This window comes from Hemicordylus capensis, chromosome 17, assembly GCF_027244095.1.
Source record: "Hemicordylus capensis ecotype Gifberg chromosome 17, rHemCap1.1.pri, whole genome shotgun sequence".
Classification (NCBI taxonomy): domain Eukaryota; kingdom Metazoa; phylum Chordata; class Lepidosauria; order Squamata; family Cordylidae; genus Hemicordylus; species Hemicordylus capensis.
Window position 1 is genome coordinate 9,956,024 of NC_069673.1, and position 23,340 is coordinate 9,979,363.

The 23,340-nt window shown below is 50.1% G+C and overlaps 2 protein-coding genes across 7 annotated transcripts in view; both read left to right on the forward strand.

The window, feature by feature from the left end:
* ODF2 (outer dense fiber of sperm tails 2) overlaps positions 1-1,674 on the forward strand; it is a 35,457-nt gene extending 33,783 nt beyond the window's left edge. For all 6 annotated transcript variants that reach the window (XM_053282404.1, XM_053282405.1, XM_053282403.1 and 3 more), the window contains one exon: positions 128-1,674. In XM_053282404.1, coding sequence (XP_053138379.1) covers positions 128-301 — 174 coding nt within the window. In that variant the 3' untranslated portion in view covers positions 302-1,674. The remainder of the gene's footprint in view (positions 1-127) is intronic.
* GLE1 (GLE1 RNA export mediator) lies at positions 422-22,849 on the forward strand. The gene is made up of 17 exons (XM_053282431.1): positions 422-509; positions 5,013-5,316; positions 6,849-7,073; positions 7,656-7,781; positions 10,475-10,623; positions 10,919-10,979; positions 11,787-12,041; positions 13,035-13,278; positions 13,727-13,839; positions 15,507-15,576; positions 16,950-17,092; positions 17,205-17,395; positions 18,538-18,667; positions 19,168-19,272; positions 19,900-19,982; positions 20,285-20,348; positions 22,274-22,849. The coding sequence occupies exons 2-17, from the start codon at positions 5,083-5,085 to the stop codon at positions 22,340-22,342; spliced, it is 2,262 nt and encodes a 753-aa protein (XP_053138406.1). The 5' UTR covers positions 422-509; positions 5,013-5,082; the 3' UTR covers positions 22,343-22,849.
* Positions 22,850-23,340: the final 491 nt, after the last annotated feature.

A 23,340-nucleotide genomic window follows, 5' to 3' on the forward strand; every position in this document is an offset into this window, starting at 1 on the left:
CCAACCCTTTCCCTTCCTTGGCAGTCCCACTCTGCGGAAGGCTTCTAAAAATTTGCCATGGCTCGGGCGGGGGGCCCCGACTAGGTGTCCGTGGCAGGAGTTCAGCCCCTTGCCTCTCTCCCTGCAGACAGAGCGCCGCTACGAAAGCCGCCTCCAGGACCTGAAGGACCGCCTCGAGCAGTCGGAGAGCACCAATCGCAGCATGCAGAACTACGTGCAGTTCCTCAAGTCCTCCTACGCCAACGTCTTTGGCGACAGTGCCTTGACCAGCTCTCCGATCCGCCCCCGGTCGCCCCTGTGATTTGGACCTTCCCCGCCATCACCTCCGACACGCCACTGTTACCGGCCCAGCTGGGTGGACCTACTGCAAAGCCATAACCTCTTCTGGAGCCTGCGTAGCTCTGGGGGTCTCCGTCGTATTGCTGGGAGGGGGAGCGCACCTCTTGCACGGAAGAGAGAGGCAGGCGGCCATTGAGGGCTGCACTGCATTATAAGCCATGGTAGAACTGGTAAGTGAAAGCCCTCCCCCCCCCCCCAACGCCTTAATCTTCTAGTGCCTTACACCAGTTACGTCTCTTGCAAGTAACCCTGGCGGTTTTAATATTTTTGTATCTTTTTTTTTTAAAAAAAATGATTGATGTGTTCTGAATGTTTTTCTTACTATTCCTTGAATCCCGAGAGATCATGTCTGCTTGATGAAAAACAAACAGGATAACTTAGCTGGCCAGCTGTGGAGTTGTGAACTTAGCAAAGGCCCCATCTGCAGGCAGCAAGGGAGAGGGGCAGAGCGGTGTGTGGGAAACCTCATTCCCTTTTCTTCTCTGGCGTTTCTCCCGGTCAGGGGTTCTCAGCCTTGGGTCCCCAGTCTGCCACTCCCATCATCCCAGCCACAGTGGCCGTTGTGACAGGGGGATGATGGGAGTTGTAGTCTTAACAACGTCTGGGGGCCCAAAGGTTGAGAACCCCTGCTTCAGGCTGTTCTAGAGAGGAGTTGCCAGTTCACGTGTGAAAAGTGACAGCCACTGCAAGAAAGGCCTCTTTGCCCAGCACTCTGCTGCTAAGAGTAACATTTCACACTGGCCTTCCTTGCACATTCTGCAGTTGGGGGTCCCTGAGATCCGTAACTTTACAGATCATCCACGTCTTCCTATTCGTTTACCGTTTCCTTAAGAAAGACTTTGTATTGGGGGCAATGAGATTTTGCTAAACACTGTCGAATAATCTGTTTCCTTTTCCATGTCCCTGTGTGCGAGAGTGAGTGTGCGAGAAAGCTGTGTACCCTGCATCTATTCTGCGTAACACCTTTTATCCCCGCGTACAGTCCCACTCGAGGTGGACGTCGGGCTGCTGTCCAAAAGTAGCTGCTTGAGGTCTTTTAACATTCTGTCCTGTCTCCTGGGTTTCTGCATAACCAGACTGCTTAAGCGTAGAAAACCCCTTTCTTCTTTCCAGTATTTATATTTTTATCATCTTCCGTTGCCAAATATGTGATTGCGGTGGTGGTGGTGGAGATGGGCCAACTGTGTTGCTCGTTTGCATTTTTTTTTTAAAAAAAAAATTATTTATGTACAAGGCAGTAAATGAACTTTTTTGTGTTTGAAAATTTGTTTGGGTTAACGTGTGGCTTTAAAAAGATCACAAAGGTGCTGTGATAAAGTTTTGTCAAGGACAGAAGGTTTTATTAGTGTGTCTTCATTATTATCATTCTATTCTTGTGTTCAGACAATATTGTCTCCCAATGCAGCTTATGATGAAAATGTACACACAGGAACAGTATAATTAGGAGCATGTTTGCTTATTAATTAAATTCCTATACTGCCACATTACAATATCTTGTGGTGGCTTACAATAAAGAGATTAACCAGTAACCATTAAAACAACTAAAACCCATTAAAACCGTTCAGAACAATTAAAAACACTTAAATATGAAAGCATCACCCAAAAGCCTGGTTAAACAGATCTATGTGTTCCTGTTATGTGTCTCTTCTTTTAATCCCTGGCAGCATCTCTGGGTAGGGCTGGGAGTGCCTCCTGCCTGAGACCTTGGAGAGCTGCTGCCAGTCAGTGTAGAAAATATTGCGCTAGATGGACCAAGGGTCTGACTCGGTAGAAGGCAGCTTCCTATGTTTCTATGAGGTGTGTCTTTAAAGCCTTCCTGAAGGCTCTCTCTGAGTGTGAGTGTGTAAGTAAATCTGGTCCCCTGGATGTCGATCTCATAAGTCCAGGTTCCAGACATTTATCTCCAGAAGGATCAGCAGGTGGACCTGGAATGGTAAAGACGCCACCACTTCTGTGCCTCAGCTGCCTTTCACTCCTTGACTGCTAGAGCTCCTGTTCTCCCAGTTGCAATGTTTTATATACGCTCATGCAGGTCTTCTTGCACTTTTATGAGCAAATCCTAAAATATACATCATGACCTTGACAGTGAATTCCAAGAAGAAAATGATCTGTGCCCAGAGATGCTAATTGCACTATTTAGTTCTTTTGAGGTTAGCACTTCCGGTCTTGGGACTGCTTGAACTGCATTGTGCATTTCCCTTTGGGCTGTAATTGCTGTCAAGTGTATGTTGTCACAGGTACGGGGGAGAGGAATAACACAAAGACATGTGTCAGTGGTGTGGTGGTGTGTAACTGACAGGAAGATGGAAGCTATAACATTGCTTTCTGGTCTTGCTCAGCTCACCTCTTTGCTAGCCAGTAATGAATGTAAAATTTGGAAACACAATGAGAGCTTAGAAGTGGACGTAGGCACATAGGCAGGGAGCTTCCAGTTTTTGCTTTTCTAAAATTAATTTTGCAAGATGAGGTTACACATTTCTTCTGTTCTGCCTTACAAGGGAACCATGAGTGCTGATCTGTGATACATGCCTAAGCTGTAGAGGAGAGCTGGTCTTGTGGTAGCATGCAAAACTTTCCTCCTAGCTAAGCAGGGTCTGCTCTGGTTGCATTTGAAAGGGAGACTAGAAGTGTGAGCACTGTAAGATATTCCCCTCAGGGGATGGAGCCGCTCTGGGAAGAGCATCTAGGCTCCAAGTTCCCTCCCTGGCTTCTCCAAGATAGGGCTGAGAGAGATTCCTGCCTGCAACCTTGGAGAAGCCGCTGCCAGTCTGTGAAGACAATACTGAGCTAGATGGGACCAATGGTCTGACTCAGTATATGGCAGCTTCCTATGTTCCTATGTATTTATAATTTTTAAACGGGTATTCTTTACGGTTCCTTTGCTCCAGTGCGTACCATTTTTTCAGAAGACCCAGTTCTAAGGTGCTGGACAAGCCCTCGTTCCCCGAGTCATACTTGCTGGGGTCAAATGAGCATTGGGCCCTGCTTGCAACATCCCAGAGGCATCCGTCTGGCCTGAATACTAGGAGATGGAATTTGAGGACTCACCCTACCGAGTAGGCCAGACTACCGCCTCCCTGCTGCCACCAGTCTGAGCACCCCTCAGCGACCTAAATGTCCCTCCTTGTAAGTGGGTGGTGTGTAAGACTACAGAGCTAATAGATTCCTTTATTACGGCCATTGACCAGATAACAATCATCCTACAGTTTATAGCAAACACAAAGGAGCTACAGCAAGGTAAGCACCTCTTGTATTTTACAAGCTGTAAAGCAAAACGTAGCCACATTTAAGGAAATGGAATCATGATCAGACAACAGATGCTGCACATACAACCTGTCAGTACTGAGCTGATGTGGTATTTATTATGTAAATCTCTTGAAATAGTGATTTGAGATTATAGTTTAAAAATAATCTTAGGTCTAAATAAAAGTTGTATTAGGGTGAGCGTAGCCCTCATCTCTTCGAAAATCACTGCGCCACATGTCTCCACCCCAATCATGCTCGCGGAGAGTCACACGTGACACAAACCTCCAAGTAAAAGGGAATTTTGTTTCTTCACTGGCCTCTGCTGGCTGTTGGGGCCAGCTGTCCTCCTGCTGTCCTTGGTCTCTGCCCTGCCTGGTATTTCAGGCACAAAGTCTTCAATCTGGTCCTCCACTCCACTGCTGGCTGCTTTAATTTGATTGGACAGGACTTTCCCCCCCAAAGCTCTGGAGCTTTGTCCAGCTTCTGCTCCTAACAGAATCAGCCAAGTAAACAGAACTTTTACCGGTTCCATTGTTGCCATAGAGGTCTTATTGTAACAAAACACCAACATCACTATATAAACCCAGCTAGTACGGAAGAATTATTCAGCGGACCCTTGACAGGGTGCCCTCTAGTAAGCTCCATTCTGGCTGGCTGGCTGCAGGTTTTTGTCCCACACCCCTCTGCTTTTTCATTTTTGTTGCAGGGCTGTCCCTGTTTCATAAGAGCATAGGAAATTGCCTCATACCAAGTCAGACTCTTAATCTATCTAGCTCAGTATTGCCTACACTGACTGGCAGCAGCTTCTCCCAGGCTTGAGGCAGGAGTTTCCCAGGCCTAATTGGTGATGAACATGGGACCGGTGCATGCAAAGCACATGCTGTACCGCCCCATCCTCCAAAACACATATACAGTTGCCTCATACTGAGTCAGACCCTTAGTCCATCTAGCTCAGTATTATCTACACTGACTGGCAGCAGCTCTCTGAGGTTTCTGGCAAGAGTCTTTCCCAGCCCTACCTGGAGATGTTGCCAGTACTTGAACCGTGGGACCTTCTGCATACAAAACAGATGCCCTGCCGCTGAGCTTTCACCCCATTCCCCATTAATACCATGTCCATGTATTAATCCGAGTTGCTCAACTTTGGCCCCCTGCAGATGTTGGCCTACAATTCCCATAATCCCTGGCTATTGGCTACTGTGGCTGGGGGTTATAGGAATAGTAGTAATCCAAAACCAGTTGGGAGGGGGCAAAGTTGAGCAGGCCTCATGTTTAAGCCTTTTCTTTCTATAACCCTATGTTAAAACCAGCACAGTTCAAGAATTCCGGGGGAGGAATATTACTAGCGGCGCGACATGCACCGCGCCGCCTATTAAGAACCTGAACGCTGCTTCACGGTGTTGTTATAAAAAGGTCCTTCGCTCTAGGCGCTGCTGACTCTATGGTGCAGCTCACTCGGCGCCAGAAATACGTCGCTCTGGTACTCCTTTCCTCTCTATGGGCACTCGAAGCGGAACTACTCGTCCCGGAAGCGGAAGTGTTTTGGGGACTCCCTGCGGCGTTGCTGGGGCGACCGTTACCGTTGGCTCTCTCGAGGTGGAGGGCTTTGGCCTTCTCGCCACCGCGTGGAAGATGCCGTCGGAGCGGTTCCGCAGCGAGACCTTGGAGGCCCTGCGGAAGAGCCGCAAAGGGCAGCTCAGCTACTGCCGAGACTGGAGTCCTCTGGGCGAGGTGAGGGACGCCGCCGGGTTCCGCCGCCCCAGTTCTCTGTCTCCGAGAAGCGCTCAGCCAACCCTTCCCCTTCTCCCAGGGAGCTGGGGCGGGACTCGCTGCTCTCTGAAGTGGCTTCCCAGGGCTTCGGTTCTTCTTCCTTGCCGTAGGAAGCTGCCATATACTGAGTCAGACCACTGGTCTATCTAGCTCAGTATTGTCTTCACAGACTGGCAGCGGCTTCTCCAAGGTTGCAGGCAGGAGCCTCCCTCAGCCCCACCTTAGAGGGAACTTGGAAGCTAGATGCTCTTTCCCGAGCGGCCCCATCCCCTAAGAGGAATAACTTACAGTGGGTCAGCCAGCCAGCACTGCAGCTCTGTTTCGCTTGTTGAGCGCTTTGTGTCAGTGCCACCCAATTAAATCCTTTTTTAAAAAAATTGACAACTGCTATTCATGTACTGCTAATCCATTAAAAAAAAAAGTTCTGAAAGCGGTGGATGGGGGTGGGGTATTGCCCTGTCCCTGTAGGGCTTACTATGTATATACTGACTGGCAGTGGCTCTCCAAGGTTTGGGAGGCCTTTGTTGTTTCTAGGTTGATTTTTAAAATTTGAAAATCTTTGCTTATTACAGTATGCTCATGTACACAGACAGGTAACAGAAGACAAATCATAAACTGCATTCACAGTAGGTCAATGCATCAAATGTATGTCAGATACACCTCAGTTATGTAATAAGACTATACTTCAGATGATTTACAAAATCACAGAAACTACAAGGGTTCCAAAGAATTAATTAAAGCTGCACTTGGAAACTCAAAGTCTTGGTCAATGGGAGGTGGCTATGACCCTCTTCATTGCTACAGTCTAAGACAACCCAGCCATTTCCACCTGTTGGACCATCTATGTTTAGGGGTCTGCTCCTCTTCAAGGTCAGCCAATTCATTCCAAGATTTTGGACCTTTTGCATGCAAAGCAAAAGTTCTACCACACACACATACACACACGCACACACATGCTTTTTTAAAAATCTGAAAGGTGGTATACAAATAACCTCATCCCATATGCCTCTTGCATACACTGGGGGCCACTCTGTATGTTTCAGCCATCCTTCTGCCCCTGTCTGTTTCAGTGGGGCAGATCCAAATTAAATGTGCCATGGCTGTCTGCTCACAAAGAGCCTCCCAGATCTCAGTACACAGAGCCTCCTTTTGTGGGTTGAAATGAAAGGATATTCCTAGCTTTGGAAACTTCAAAGCAGGGGATGTCTCCCACAGTTCTATCACAGGGAGAGAGATTTTCTCATTTTATCTTCCAGTTCAAGGAATATTCCTCATTCTGTGTTGAGTTTCCCCACTTAGACTTATAGTCTCAATTCCTTCTCTCTTTCCTTTCCTTAGATGAGTGTTCTGAATGCCTAGGAGGTAGCCTGACTCTGTTGGGTCCCCAGACCAACTTTTGAGGCACCTGCGTTTCCTGCAGTAGGGAGTGTCTGCTTAAAGGAATGCTTAACTCTCACACTTTGATCATGAAGTATCTTTTCTTTAATTTTTAGGACATCTTAGAAGGTTATAAAGCCCTTCCAGAGCTGTCTCCCTTCTCTGGCTGGGTGCTTGAAAGAGTGATCTCCCATTCTTCAAAGGAAAGTTCGCTTTCCACAAGCCTAGAACATGACGAATCCACTCCTCTCACACCCGGGTTGTCGCCCTGTGCGGACGCTCCTGCCTCCAACCAACTGCTCTCCTCTACACCACTTTCCAAAGCTCCAAGTGAGATGCAGGTAAACCAACCCGGAGCTTCCAGGCTCCCCTGTCAAGAACAGATGTGTTCTCAGCAGTGTTCCCTCTAACAGGGATTCCCAGATGTTGTGGACTACAACTCCCATAACCCCCAAGCAAAAGCCATTGCAGCTGGGGATGCTGGGAGTTGTAGTCAACTGCTTTCCTGCTGCTTTGAAGTTCAGTCTGAAGTCATAAGAACAGCCCTGCTGGATCAGGCCCAAGGCCCATCTAGTCCAGCATCCTGTTTCACACAGTGGCCCACCAGATGCCTCTGGGAAGCCCACAGGCAAGAGGTGAAGATGTGCCCTCTCTCCTGCTGTTGCTCCCCTGCAGCTGGTACCTAGAGGCATCTTACCTCTGAGGCTGGAGGTGGCCTATAGCCCTCCCAACTAGTAGCCATTGATAGACCTGTCCTCCATAAAGTTATCCAAGCCCCTTTTAAATCCAACCAAACTAGTCAACATCACATCTTGTGGCAGAGAACTCCACAAGTTGATTATTGGTTGTGTGAAAAAGTACTTCCGTTTGTTGGACCTAAATCAGTCCAGCTACTGACTTTGTTTCCCTCTCTGTCCTTACAGGGCCACCAGAAATGGACAACTCCGGAGACTGGTGAAGAAACCTGTACCCGACCTCCACTTTCAAAAGGCACCGAGGTAGATGGTCTTATCAGGATTCATGAGGAAACCCAGAGGCTGAAAGGAAAGGTAAATGCAGTCCAGGCTGAACGGAGCTGGTCTTGTGATAGCAAGCATGACTTGTCCCCTTAGCTAATCAGGGTCTTCCCTGGTTGCATATGAATGGGAGACCAGAAGTGTGAGCATTGTAAGATATTCCCCTCAGGGGATGGAGCTGCTCTGGGAAGAACAGAAGGTTAAAAGTTCCCTCCCTGGCAGCATCTCCAAGACAGGGCTGAGAGAGACTTCTGCCCGCAACCTTGGAGAAGCCGCTGCCAGTCTGTGTAGACAGTACTGAGCTAGATGGACCAAGGGTCTGACTCAGTATGTGGCAGATTCCTATGTTCCCATGTGTGGTTGATGGAGGCAGACTAGCTGCAACCTCAAGTACTGGAAATTATTAGGAATATATGTTTCTTACTTGTTGGTGGTTCTTGGGTGTAGCGTTGAGTGGGCGCAAAAAGAATATCAAGGAATTAGTACCAACTTATTAAATGCATCAATAGTTGAGTTGGCCAGTAAAGGGGGAAGGTTCCTGAGTGTTGGGGTCCTGGAATACTTTATGTGTGGTTAAACATACATGTTTGATATGATTGTTTGAAGGGAAATGTTTAAACAAAATGATAAACTATTATGGCTGACTCAGTATATGGCAGCTTCCTATGTTCCTATGGCACTTGGGAGCTATTGGAATAGGGGCTCAGAATGTGGTGGTGTCATTCTGCCTGTCAGGAAAACACTCCAGTACATATTTTTGAGCCTGACACATTCCAAATAATGTAACTACTGTTATGAATATTGATATACTGCTTTTCAATGAAAGTTATCAAAATGGTTTACACAGAAAAATAAATACTAAGCAAGATGGTTTTCTGGCCCAAAGGGCGCACAACTGAAAAAGAAACACAAAGATACTGGCAGCAGCCATGCAGGGATGTCAAACTGTGGCACTCCAGCTGTTTTTGGACTACAACTCCCATTATCCCCAGCCACAGTGGCCAATAGCCAGGGATGATGGGAGTTGTAGGCCAACATCTGCAGAAGGGCCACATTTTGACATCCCTGAGGGATGCTGTCCTAGATTTGGATAGGGCCAGTTGCTCTCCCCACACTAAATAGAAGATAATCCCCACTTTGAAAATGTCTCTTTGCTCAGTTAGCTGTTCTTCAAGGGCCTAAGAACAGCCCTGCTGGATCAGGCCCCAAGGCGTATCTAGTCTAGCATCCTCTTTTCTCTCAGTGCCCCAGCAGATGCCTCTGGGAAGCCCACAGGCAGGAGCTGAGGGCACACCCTCTCTCCTACTGCTACTCCTCTGCAACTGGTCCTTTAGAGGCATCTTGCCTCTGAGGCTCGAGGTGGCCTCTAGCCACCAGACTAGTAGCCATTGATAGACCTATCCTCCATGAATTTATCTAAACCCCTCTTAAAGCCATCCATGCTGTTGGCTGTCAACACATCCTATGGCAGGGAATTCCATAGGTTAATGTTGCATTGTGTGAAAAAGTACTTCCTTTTGTTGGTCCTGAACTTCTTGGCAAATCATTTTCATGGAATGACCCCTGATTCTAGTGTTATGCAAGAGGGAGAAATATTTCTTTCTCTCCACAATGCATAATTGTATTGACCTCTATCATGTCACCCCTCAGTCTTCTTTTTTTTCTAAACTAAAAAGCCCCCGATGTAGCCTTACCTTGTAAGGAAGGTGCGCTAGGTCCCTGATCATCTTGTTTGCCCTCTTATGCAACTTTTCCAGTTCTAGAATGTCCTTAAAATATTGTGACCAGAACTATATGCAGTACTCCAAATGTGACCACACCATAGATTTGTGTAAGGGCATTATAATATTAGCGTTATTATTTTCCAGCCCTTTCCTAATGATCCTTTGCCTTTTTCACTGGTGCCGCACATTGAGTTGGCACTTTCAACAAGCTGTCCATGACCCCAAGATCTCTCTCTCCTGGTCGGTGACCTACAGCTCAGACCCCATCAGCGTATATGTGAAGCTGGGGTGGGGGTTTTTTTGGCCCTAATATGCATCTCTTTTGCATTTGCTAACATTGAACTGCATCTGCCATTTTGTTTCTGCTCCCCCAGTAACCCCCCAGCAATTGTAAAATAAATTAAACATAGTAGAAAACATAGCACTGCAGTTCAAAAGCATTCACAATTCTGTATGATATTCAATTTCAAAGCGAAAATGTAACGTTTGAAAATCCATTCCAGTCATCCTGTTTTTTAAAACGGCACAAATGTGTGTATTGTTTTGCAGTAAACAGCGGGTGATATCCCGACTAGTTAATCATGACTCAGCACCATCAAAATCTATTTATTTATTGTTAAGTTTATATACTGCCTTTCATTTAAAAACAATCACAAGGTGATTCACATAGAAAAAATTAAAACAGGACTATAAGAATTACACAATTGAAATATTATGCTAAAATATAAAAACAGATTTAATTAAAATGTCTAATCGAAATCAGTGAGACAAGTTAGTCATTAATAATGCAACGTTGTCTGGATGGTGCCCCAATAACCTTGGTCTTGGAGTTGCGTGTGTGTGTGTGTGTGTGTGTGTGTGTGTGTGTGTATATATGTATATATATGTGTGTGTGTGTGTGTGTGTATACGTATATGTATGTGTGTGTGTATCTAATATATATATACATACATATATATATATATATATATATATATATATATATATATATAAAACCTGCAGGAAGAGCTCAGTCAGCGCCTGGAGCTGCAGGAGCAGGTGGTGAAGGCGGCCTCCGAGGAGGCGAGCGAACTGCTGAAACGCTTTGATGAGCTGAAGGAGTTGAAACGGCACCAGGAGTGTCAGCACCTTCAGCAAGCCCTGGAGAACAGGTGAGAGGGTAAGAACATACGAAAAAGTCAGCAGTGTGTGTTCCCTGTAACAGGGATTCCCAGATGTTGTGGACAACAACTCCCATCATCCCCAGTCCCAAAGGCCCCTGTAGCTGGGGGTTTTGGGGGTTGTAGTCCACGGCATCTGGGAGTCCCTGTTACTGGGAATACTGCCATCCAGTCCAGCATCACCAGGTACATCTGGGAAGCCCCCAAGCAGGAATCCATTGATCTGATGGGTGCATGTTCTTCTGAACCCCTGCATGCTCACTTTCTGCCTGTGCTTCCATTTCAGTTCCAAAGAAGCCCAAGGGCAGCACGAGAAGTTGAAAGAGGAACATCGGCTCCGAGCGAAGGTCTGGGGCTGGGAAGGGGGAAGCCCACACGAAGGGGGTCTGGGAGTTGCGACAGACAGGGCAGGGCAGGGACGTGCCGGAACTCGGTCCGTGGTTCCCGGGCCGTCCCAATGCTTTGGGAAGGGGCCATAGCTCAGTGGCAGAGCACGTGCTTCGGACCGAGGGAGTCCCTGGTTCAATCCCTGGCAGCATCTCCAGGTAGGGCTGGGAAAGACGCCTGCCTTAAGACCTCGGAGAGCTGCTGTAGAGCAGTGTAGAGCAGGGCAGTGTAGAGCAGGGCTTGGCAATGCCCAAGTCGCCATGGTACCTGACAGTGGGTGGTGGATGGATGCAACCAGGAAGAGGAGTGAACGGGCAAGTTAAGGCTGGGTTGCTGCCTCCTCCTCCTCCTCCCGCTGGCTGTGTTGCCCCACCTGAGCCAGAGAGATGCAATTGGGAGCAAGCAAGGTGGGGCGTCCACCTACACCCCTGTGGAGCAGAGGGCATTTACCTGAATCCAAGACTAGGTTACGCCTCCCCCCAAGTTCTGTTATGTTAGAAATTGGGGGGTTGTCTTAAATTCAGAATCCTCTTCCTTCTGGGTAGATGAAGGTATAACCTGAATTTAACCCCTGTTTTTGTAAGGGGGTTGTCTTAAATTCAGAGCTGTCTTGTATCCGAGTAAATACGGTACGTAGATAATTGATCGACCCTGCCTTTTTGCCTGAGCTGTACAACGGGTAGTCTGTCTTCTGTGGGTCACTTCTTGAACGCTGTCCCCAATCTGTACTACTGCTGAGGCCGCTTCTCTGCCCCGCCCCTCAAAAGCTGGTGAACCGCAAACTCCGTGAGGCGGAGCAGCAGCGGCAGCGGCAGGAAGAGCTGCAGCGCCAGATCAAGGAGGAGCACCAGGAACGGCTGCGCCGCCTCTACTCCATCCAAGAAGAGGTCTTGCAGATCAACCAGCAGATCGGCCTCGGCCACAGGCATAAAGACTTGCCCGGGGTCGACCTCTCGGCATACAGCAACCGTGCCAATCAGATCTGCGGGGAAGTATCCGGGCTTGTCCGCACAGCCAGTGAGGTGAGCGCAAGGGCCGTCTCCCCCGCCCGCCCCCGAGTCACCTTTTTAGAGGTGGCGGTTCTCTTTCTTGAGCAGGGGGAGAGCAACTGGCCCTCTCCATCCCCAGCCCAGCGTCCCTCCAGTGGCTGTTGCTGGGGTCTCTCTCAAGTTTCCTTTTTAGACTGTGAGCCCTTTTAGGGAGCCATTTTAATGTATATGTGAACTGCTTTGGGGACTCTTGTTGAAGAGCGGCATATAGATATTTGGCATCTTCATATTCTCTCCCTGTGTAGGAGGGTATCCGTGTAAGATGGGTTGTGCTGCCCTCTTGCTCCCATTGGACATGACCAAATGCCAATGAGACGAAGCCCCCAGGCACACTCGGGAGCAGGCAGGCACCTCCCAGTTCTGGTCCCGTCTTGCTTCCGAGAACAGGGCCTTGGGAAGAACTCCAATCCTTGCCTTTCTTTACATCTGTCATGGTTGGAAGAGCCTTTCTGTGCCCTTTTCTCTTGGCCCTTTTCTGACACACCCTGCTTCAGTGACTGCCTGAGGCAGCACCTCTAGCCTTGGTGCCTTGTTCACTCCTTTTTTCACCCTCAGCCCCTAACTATTTGAGAGAGACCAAGTCTATAGGCCCGGGCTACTCAGCTTCGGCCCTCCGGCAGATGTTGGCCTACAACTCCCATAATCCCTGGCTCTTGGCCACTGTGGCTGGGGATGATGGGAGTTGAAGTCCAAAAGCAGCTGGGGCGGGGCCTAAGTTGAGCAGGCCTGCTATAGGCAGCCGCTGAAGTTAACACTAGGGTTCTGCACTTGGGAGCGTTGACTCTGCTGTTTGTCTGCTTCTATCACCTGGCCCCTTGGCCAAGCAGTAATGTGGGGGTGAAGAGCTCCTGTTCTGTCCCTCCCTTACCCTCCTAACGAATGTTCCACTGCTGAAATGGATGCAGTGGAAATGTCCAGCTCGGATCAGCACGACTTACTCCTGACTTCTCTCCCGGTTCTTGGCAGCGAGGGTTCCCTGAACAAGCCGACACGGCCTCTGCCGAACACATGCTGGTCGAAATGCAGCAGCTCCTTTCGAACGTGCAGCAAGAGATTGCTGTCGCCCTGCTGGAAAAGAAGCGGCTCGAGGAGGCGGCAGCGGCCGAGGCGGCAGCACGAGAGAGGGCCAAGGAGCAGCAGAAACAGGAGCTGGCCAAAGTTCAGCCTCCAGATCCTGTGAAGCCCGTGGGAAGCAAGTCTCAGCGGAATGGTTGGTTCACTCACATGTTGGGTACTGCCGCTTGCTTGCCGTCTGGCCTCGGGGTGTGCACGGAACCGGTTTGGCTGGTTCGGTTCGAATTCAGACTGGATTTGAACCAGCTGGGTCTGCGTCTGACCGGGCCAAATTGGTTCACAGGCCGGTTTGGGGGATATACTTGTAAAAGGGAATCCAGCGAGGATTTCGCTTTACCGAGAAAAGGGGCATTCCCTATAGTAAGACGGGGGAGTACCTTCAATTTGGAGGTGGCTGTGGACTTTGGTGCCTGAGTTTGAGAAGGCCTGCCTTAATGTATTGTGTATTTAGGGGGCTGCAAAACTGGTCTCTGGTCAGGGGGCGGTTATTTGCAACAGCTGATTTCCTTGTCCTTCCCGGAATGTGTTGTTGGATGGGAAATGTCTGTGCGCCCACACCTTATTTTTCCTGCATCTGCTCTCAGGTCTTCAAGTAAAGGCAGAGGAGAAGACCATGCAGTGGTACCAGCAGCTCCAGAATGAGTGCGAACAGTGTGAGGCGTCCTTCAGCAGTTTGGCGGAAAGCAAAGATGCTCAGGTGAGGATGCTGCGGGTCCTGATGATGGGGCACGCTCCTGCTGCTGCAGAGCTAGGAGGCTTACGGACAGCCCTGCTGGATCAGGCCCAAGAATGCCCATCCTGTCCAGCATCCTGTTTCCCACGGTGGCCCACCAGATGCTTGCGAAGCAGGGTTTGTGTGCAGCGATATAAGCAGGGGAGGCAATAACTGCTTACAGGTACTGTTGATCCTTGCAGATGTACCCCTTTTTAAAAAAACATTTGAATTTGAATGGGTTTGTTTCATAGTATGTCAGAGTTTGAAGGGGCCTCCGGGGTCCCCTAGACCAACCCACTGCTCAGTGTGGGTATCTGCGGCAGCATCCCTGGCAGATAAATACAAAAAATGTTTATATCCCACTTCTCCACAAAAGTTCCCAAAGTGGTTTACATAGAAATAAATAAATAAGATGGCTCCCTGACCCCAAAGGGCTCACGGTCTAAAAAAAGACACATAAAGAGAGACACCGGCAATAGCCTCTGGAGGGATGCTGTGCTGGGGATGGATAGGGCCAGTTGCTCTCCCCCTGCTCAGTAAAGAGAATCGCCACTTTTAAAAGGTACCTCTAGATCTCGTTTCAAGCAGGCTCTGTCATCTAGCACCATTGCCATCAGTGGGCCCACAGCATGCCTTTTTTCACCAGTGAGCAATGGCAGCCCGACTTAAGAGTTAGAATGAAAGCAGGGATGCCGTCCAGGGTGGATGACAGAACCCTAGCACCTCTTGTAGGAATAAGGTTTTTATCCCCATAAGAGCTGCTAGCCAAACCCCTCTGGGAAAGAGGTTCTATGGGCAGTGGGCCACTGCAGAGAAGGCCCTCTCTCCCCGATCTGTCAAGTGAACTTTGGATGGAGGCTTTGAGAGGCTTCAAGCTGGATAATCAGTCCACTGCCACCTCTTGAGGAAACTTTCAGCACTCACCCTGATCTCCATTGTCGGGGAGAGCTGGTCTTGTGGTAGCGAACATGAATTGTCCTCTTTGCTAAGCAGGATGTGCCTTGGTTTGATTTTGGATGGGAGACGACCTGTGAGTGCAGTAAGATAGTCCCTGTAGGGAATAGGGCCATGGCTCGGCGGAAGAGCATCCCTGGTGTCTCCAGGTAGGTCTGGGAGAGACTTCTGCCTGTAACCATGGAGAGCTGCTGCCAGTCAGTGTGGACAACACTGAGCTAGATGGAACTCGGGTCTGACTCTGTATAAGGCAGCTTCCTCAAGCATCTCGGGTCGTTGTGTTGTCTTGACACGACAATCTTGTCTCCACATGGGAATTGATGGTAAAAGGTAGCACTCAGGATAAACAACCAGCAAGGACTTATTCTTCTTTGAAACAAATGTAACCCTCCTTGCCTATACAAAGCCACATAAAACCCATCTTCAGCCAGTAACAGTTTCACCCCAACGGACCTTAACGATTCCAGACTCCTCCTCCCCATCTGCATATGGAACCCCCACTGCCCAATCACAGCAGTGCTTCTGCTGCCTCTCCTACCTTCCGCAGGAAGCCTCTAGCATGCCTTCCCCTAAACAGGCCTACAAACAAACATACTCTAATCGTAATTCTAGGACAAGACAAACCCCCATTTCGCCATGTGGGGGGGCATATTGTGATCATTTGTGCTAGCTGTGGTCATGTCGGTCTCTTTCAGGCAAAAAAAATCAAAATGGATCTGCAGAAAGCAGCCACCACCCCCGTAAGCCAGATTTCGACTAGGGCAGGTAAGCACGGGTCTCATTTGCACTGTGGAAGGCGAATTAAAACTCCAGCCAACAGCATCTTCCTTACAAGGCAAGGCTCCCACACCTAGGGCTTTTTAGTGCAGAAAAAAGGTGACTAAGGGGGGACGTGATAGAGGTGTATAAAATTACTCATGGTGTGGAGAGAGTGGAAAGCAAGTTAGATCAGGGCCTTCTTGAAGATGTTAGACTGCAGCTCTCTTCATACCTGACTACTGGCCACTGTGGCTAGGGATGATGGGTGTTGTAGTCCAACATCCGCCGGAGGGCCGAAGTTGTGCAGCCCTGAGTTAGATGGTTGATCGACAGAGAGGGGGTCCTACACGTAAGTAGGGAAACCCCGGTTAGAATCTTGGGAAAGAGACCGTTGGCAGTTGGAAAGGGAGAATTGTCAGTTGAGGACTGACAAGGTTCAGGACTGGAATAGAAGAAGGCAGCATACAGGTGAAACTCGGAAAATTAGAATATCACTGATGGCAAAAGTATACAGTGTACTGTGCTTGATTGGCCAGCAAACTCGCCTGGCCTGACCCCATAGAGAATCTATGGGGCATTGCCAAGAGAAGGATAAGAGACATGAGACCAAACAATGCAGAATTGCTGAAGGCCGCTAATGAAGCATCCTGGTCTTCCATAATACCCCATCAGTGCCACAGGCTGATAGCATCCATGCCACGCCGCATTGAGGCAGTAATTGCTGCAAAAGGGGCCCAAACCAAGTATTGAATACATATGCATGCTTATACTTTTCAGAGGTCCGATATTGTTCTATTCTTCAATCCTTGTCTTCTTGGTTCCATGTAATATTCTAATTTTCTGAGATTGTGGATTTGGGGTTTTCATGAGCTGTATGCCATGATCATCACAATTATAACAAATTAAGGCTTGACTTATCTCGCTTTGCATGTAATGCGTCTGTCTCATATATCAGTTTCACCTTTTAATTTGCATTACTGAAATTAATGGACTTTTGCACGATATTCTAATTTTCCGAGTTTCACCTGTATGTGAGGAGGAGGAGAGAGAAATAGGGCTGGGAAAGAACGGGTTAGTTGGGAGGATGAAAACTAGAGCGATATGGGAGAGGTGACAAGGTAAAACCATAAAAGTCCTCCTGCAAGCTAAGTGTTAAATGCTGCTGATGGTAATTTTTTAAGGAATGGATTCCATCTTTAAGTATTTTTAAGGTAATATAGATAGTTGTTTGTTTCACTGGTGTGTCTTGTTCATGTCGCACAGCAGTGGCTGCGGGGGTGGGGGGCAAGGGGAAAGCCCCCCCCCCCCGTTCTTACTAGAACAACTTGTTGTTCTTCTGTTGTGCAGCCACCTTCAATGCTCTGTCCTTGGCTTGGCAGGTTCCCAGCTGAAAGAGATATTTGAGAAGATCAACAGCTTCCTTGCGGGAAGGCCCATGCGCTGTGGGGGCCGCAACGTGTCGTTCGCCCAGCACCCTCGAGGGCTGGAGTTTGTTTATTTCAAGCTGGCGGAAAAGTTTGTGGTAAGGACCGGGGCCCTGCCGCCCTTGCTCCCATCGGGAGAGGAGTGGCGGTCTTCTTGAGGAGTAACTGGACTGGGGGTTGAAGGCTCAGCACCTCTTGACTCTTTTTCAGAAACAAGGCGAGGAGGAAGTCGCTTCCCATCACGAGGCGGCGTTCCCGATTGCGGTGGTGGCTTCAGGCATCTGGGAGATACACCCCAAGGTGGGAGACCTCATTCTGGCTCACCTGCACAAGAAATGTCCCTATGCTGTCCCGTTCTACCCGGCACTGAAGGAGGGCACGCCCCTGGAGGAATACCAGAGGTAACTGCGTTGTTGAAGCATTACACAGGAAGGCACACGGGAAGCTGTCTTGTACCGAATCAGACCACTGGGCCATCGAGCTCCGGACTGTCTGCACCAGGACTACGACTCCCATTATCCCCAGCCCCAGTGGCTTTGGGAGAAGACCCGGCAGCCAGGGGCCGCTCCGACAGCTACAATCCCAAGCAGGATGAAGCATCACTTTCATCTGGTGCTAGCCCGGCCACGCAGGCTGTTCCTGGCCCGCGCTTGCGTCCCGCATTTTGCGCAAGACCAGACGTCGGACGTCGAGGCAGCCGCCGAGGAGGGCAGGCCTCGCCCGGGGTGGCGGGGGGGGAGGAGTAGGCCCCGCTCCGTCTGTGGCCTCTGCTGGGCGCAGCTTCCCTGGGATGGAAGCTGAAGAAAGGCCCACAGAGGGTAGTGATTGAAATGTTGGGAGGGCCCTCTTCTGGGTCGTCCAGTCACGGAGGGAAGCAGCGTCGACGAGGACCCGATGGGCTTGAGGGCCGTTTGGGCGGGAAGTTGGAGTGGCTCCTGCCTTTTGGAAGCAAAACGTTCTGAATTGGTTGTCCCTGTTTCCGCATCCTGTAGAGGAAGGTGCTGAGAGGAGAGCAGGTCTGGTGGGAGCAAGCATGACTTGTCCGCTTAGCTAAGCAGGCCCTACCTTGGTTGAATATGAATGGGAGACCGGAAGTGTGAGCACTGCAAGAGATTTCCCTCGGGATGGAGCCGCTCTGGGAAGAGCATCTGAGGTTCCAGGTTCCCTCCCTGGCAGCACCTCCAAGATAGGGCTGGGAGAGATTCCTGCCTGCAATCTTGGAGAAGCCGCTGCCAGTCTGGGTAGACAAAACTGATCTAGATGGACCAATGGTCTGACTCAGTATATGGCAGCTTTCTTTGTTTCTTAGGAAGAGTCCAGGGATAGAAGGAAGGGGCAAATAGAGAAATAACGGGTGGTGGTGGTTGTTTTAGAAAGGTTAAAAGGTGCCGAGGACAAAGGTAAGAGATGGGAAAGAACTGGGGAAGAGAGGTCAAGGCCTTGGATAAGGATAGAAAGAGAAGGCCACCTTTGGAGCAGGATGCAGGACTAAAGAAACTGGATTGAAATGATGTTGGAATGAAGCGTGTCTCTTGGCGCACAGGATCCTTGGGTACCAAGTGATCGATTCCAAAGTGGAGCAGCAGGATATCTTCCTGAAACGGATGTCTGGGATGATCCGCCTGTATGCCGCAATCCTTCAGTTACAGTGGCCTTATGGAAACAGGCAAGGGGTACGTATATCGCCTCGCTCTTTGATCCCTGCAAGGTATGTGAGGCTGGCCTCCTCCGTTTCCAGATGCCCCGGAACTTGTTCTAAGTTCCTGTAGCTCCTCATCCTTGGATAGTGCAGTCATTCTTTTACTTGCAGTGCGGGTGGGGTGGGATGTGTAGATACCCAGGAGGGTCTTGAAAACGGACTCCAAATCTGCTCCTCCTAGACCAGGCAGGTGATCAAGTGGCTGGGCTTACTCTGGAGAAGGCGCAAATCCAGTTGAAGGATTGGAACACCTGCTCCTATGCATGTTTCCCTGGAGGCAGGTCTGAGAGTAACAGTGCTGTTCAGGAGGGCTTACTCATGTGTAACTGTGCCTAGGATTGTAGCCTGAGCCGCTTAAGAGATCTCACTCATATGAACGCGTAGCTTATTCATACACTCAGCCACACCTTTTTCAGGGTAATATTTGTGGAAGGTGGCAGGATTCTCGGTGAACTGTCTCCCCTTGTCCTTTAGGCTCACCCGCATGGCTTGAACCACGCCTGGCGCTGGCTGGCACAGATGCTGAACATGGAGCCTCTGGTGGATGTGACGGCAACAATTCTGTTTGATTTCTTAGAGGTGGGTGGCAATTCCTCTCCGCGCTCTCCGCTTCTTCCCTTTCTCTGCTGCTGTAGGAGGTCCCTCATTGTGGCTTGTCTCCACCCACATGCTCCGGAAGGTGGGACTATTCAAATGAAGGAAGCCTCATAAAAAGGCCCTTACTGGACTGCTTTGTTGAAGCATTACATACATGGTAGCAAGCAGGACTTATCCCCTTAGTTAAGCAGGGTCCGCTGTGGTTGCATATGAATGGGAGACTAGAAGTGTGAGCACTGTAAGCTATTGCCCTCCGGGGATGGAGCCGCTCTGGGAAGAGCATCTAGGTTCCCAGTTCCCTCCCTGGCAGCATCTCCAAGATAGGGCTGAGAGAGACTCCTGCCTGCATCCTTGGAGAAACCGCTGCAAGTCTGTGAAGAAGTCAGTACTGAGCTAGCTATAGACCAAGGATCTGACTCAGTATATGGCAGCTTCCTATGTTTGGTGGCTTTGTGGTCACATTGAAGCTGTTCTTGTACATCCTGGGGAGGAACAATATAATGGACGTTCAACCTTCCACTGCCCGGCTCTTCTGAGGACCTTTCCATGGAAACAGCCCACATTGGAAGCCGGTGCCTCCCTAAATGTCCTTCCCTTTGTGTTCCACAGGTCTGTGGGCATGCTCTCATGAAGCAATACCAGCTGCAGTTCTGGAAAATGGTCCTGCTGATCCGAGAAGAGTATTTCCCAAGGTACGAGCTGGATCCCTGGGGAGGGAGGAACCTCTTGTGGGTCGAATAGGACTCTCTTTCCCGAGTCCTTCTCAACCTCCTTGGTGGAGTGCCTAGCACTGAGTAGAGTCTCGAACCAGCATCCGAGAACGAGCGGCTGTTCTTTCCCAGGGCTCCTGCGGGTCCCGCCTAAGAACTAGCCCCGGCCTTTCCTGCTGCTGCATCTCATTGCTGGCTTGCAGGCCCTCCGTCTGCAGAGGCGCCTGCGTGGCTGTTGACAGGCACGGCTGCCAGCTCGAGCCAACCTCTCTTATTCCCCGCAGGATTGAGGCAATTACGAGCACTAGCGAAATGGGCTCCCTCATGAGATTCAAGCGGTTCTTGGAGGTAAGCCATGCTCCGCTCCTCTTCCTTCCGGCAGGCAGCATAGAACTCCCCTCCAAGCGGACATCTTCTACGGCAGGCCTGCTCAACTGAGGGCCCCCTGCCAGCTGCTTTTTGACTACAACTCCCATAATCCCCAGCCACAGCGGCCAGGGATTTTGGGAGTTGTAGGCCGACGTCAGCAGGAGGCCCGAAGTTGAGCAGCCCTGTTCGACGGCCCCTTTCTCTCCCACTCCCTCCCCCTGAGGCTCAGACGTGTTCGTCTTTGGCTAGGCACATCGCAAATCCCAACTGCGTGAAGTGTGCCTTCTGCCTACCAACTATCTAATAGAGCCAGCGTGGTGTAGTGGTTAGAGTGCTGGACTAGGACCGGGGAGACCAGAGTTCAAATCCCCCTTCAGCCGTGAGACTAGCTGGGTGACTCTGGGCCAGTCACTTCTCTCTCAGCCTAACCTACTTCACAGGGTTGTTGTGAGGAGAAACCAAAGTATGTAGTACACTGCTCTGGGCTCCTTGGAAGAATCCACATCGGAGCATTGTAGTACCTCTGCACGGGCTCTTTGGGGACATCAGAGGGGGCCTGCTGCTTGTCAAGGGATTGGGCAGGGCAGGGCTGCACCACCACTTGGGCCCTCCTGAAGATGCTGGACTACAAGACCCATCATCCCTGGCTATTGGCCGCTGTGGCTGAGTATGATGGAAATGGTAGTTGAGCAGCGGCGGGGCGGGGGGCAGAGTTGTGCAGCCCTGTGGTAGAGCCTGTGGCATGAAGTAATGTTGGCAGTCCTTCCTCTGTGGAGGAGGTTGGGTGTTTCTATGGGTTGGCTTGCTCCTCCTCCCTGCTCCAGAGACAGGGCCAATAGGAAAGAAGCCCAGGAGGGGCACGCCCACTGCCTTTCCGCCCTGTCTAGCTCCAGAGCAGGGAGCTTTGTCCAGCCCTAGCTCTTGAGGAGGGAAAGGGAGATGGGATGCAGCTAGGAAAATAGGAAGTTGCCTTCTGCAGAGTCAGACCCTTGGTCCATCTAGCTCAGTATTGTCTTCACAGACTGGCAGCCGCTTCTCCAAGGTTGCAGGCAGGAATCTCTCTCAGCCCTCTCTTGGAGATGCTGCCAGGGAGGGAACGTGGAACCTTCTGCTCTTCCCAGAGCGGTTCCATCCCCTGAGGGGGAAATCTTACAGTTCTCTCACATGTAGTCTCCCATCCAAATGCAGACCAAGGTGAAGCCTGCTTAGCAATCAGGACCATTCCTGCTTAGTACCACAAGACCAACTCTCCTCCTGTATATGCCAGCGAGGATTTTTGCTTTCAGCCCACCAAACCTCCAGTGATGGCAGAGCAGGAGGGGAGGTGTGTGTGTGTGTGTGTGTGTACACACAGACACACACTCATTACTTTTCAACAAAAGTTCTCAAAGCGATGCATACAGAAAACTGAATAAGGTGGTTCCTGCCTGCAAAAGGGCTCACAATCTAAACAAGAAACAAGGGCGACACCAGCAACAGCCACTGCAGGGGTTGCTGCGCTGCAGTTGGATTGGAGCAGTTGCTCTCCGCCGCTAAACAGAAAAGAATTGCCACTTTAAAGGGGGCCTCTGTGCTCAGTGAGCAGGGATTAACCCTGCCTCTAAATCAGGGCTGCACAACTTTGCCTTTCCTGTAGATGTTGAACTGGAGTCAAGTTGTGCCGTCAACCTGGTGTCGACTCCTGGCAACCACAGAGCCATGTGGTTTTCTGTTGAATGACAACTCCCATTATCCCTGGCTATTGCCCACTGTGGCTGGGGATGGTGGGAGTTGTAGTCCAACAGTGGGCAGGCCAAAGTCGTCCAGCCCTGCTCTAAACCATGACGACTTCTGGAATGTAGGTTATCTCCTGGTTTGTAGATTTTTAGTGTCTGTCAAATGGCCTTCTCACCCCTCTCTTCCAGAATTGTTTACAACGGAGGGATATCCCTTTACCGAAGGGTTTTTTGGAGCCGTCCTTCTGGAAGTCCTGACTTTGCTTCTCCCACGTGCACCTTCTTGGAAGCTCAAAGAACGCTTTGCGCTGGCTTGCCCTCTTTACGCTTGTTATAGCTGGATCCTGCAGAATCCCAAACAGGAGATGTCATCCGCAGGACAGCTTGATACCTTCTCCAAATAGGCTTGCCGCTCTGATAAGATTTAGAATCTCAACCTGCTTCTTACATTTGCTGAAGATCTGAAAAACCTTGCTCCATTTCCTTTGTTCTCTAAGCCTTGTTTTAGAGGTATTCTGGGCGGTTTTCCGAGCTGCAGTTTCCTGAAATAGTGGGGTGGGCATGGGAAACATGTCTGAATGTCTGCGAGGAATGCAAGAGTTCACTATTTGCACAAAGGAGCAGCGTCCCTCTGTCTTGAATGCGAAGATCATCATGTAAAGAATCCAGCTGTAAACTATTTTTACTGGTGTTCTCTAGGGATGTGCCCGGAACCTCTCCTCCACGTTTTGGAGGTGGCGGGGGTGCTCCCTTAAGGGCGGGGGAGGGTGCACCTACCCCTCCCGCCACATTTCCCCTGCTGGCGTTCCGTTGTATCAAAGCCCCTCGGGGCGGCAGCCTACCTCCCTGCCGCCCCGTTGCTGACCGTGGCCAGAAGGACCGGGCGCCTGTTGCATGCGCGTGTTCCGGCCGAGGACAGTAATGGGGCGGCGGGGAGGTACACTGCCACCTCGAGGGGCTTTGATACAACGGTGGGGGAAATGTGGCGGGAGGGGTAAGTGCATCCTCCCCCGCCCTTAAGGGAGCACCGCCGCCGCCTCTGAAATCCGAAATGGCCCCAGTGGCCGAAACGTTTCGGGCACATCCTTAGTGGCCTCTAACTTGTGACTTTGAATTAAAGCTTTTCAGTGGTTTGGGGGAAACCAACAGATTGCTTCAGTTGCCTGTTAGTAGGACAGCCAGAGTCGTGACGATGCTCATTTACTTTAAAGAAAGATACAGATGCCTTTCTTCCTTTAAAACCTTTGTTTTGAAAA

Coding starts and splice junctions, on each gene's coding strand:
- GLE1 (XM_053282431.1), top strand. CDS start 5,083: ATGGGCACTCGAAGCGGAACTACTCGTCCCGGAAGCGGAAGTGTTTTG. Junction 13,279..13,726: donor AAGCAAGTCTCAGCGGAATG/GTTGGTTCACTC, acceptor ATCTGCTCTCAG/GTCTTCAAGTAAAGGCAGAG. Junction 15,577..16,949: donor CCAGATTTCGACTAGGGCAG/GTAAGCACGGGT, acceptor TTGGCTTGGCAG/GTTCCCAGCTGAAAGAGATA.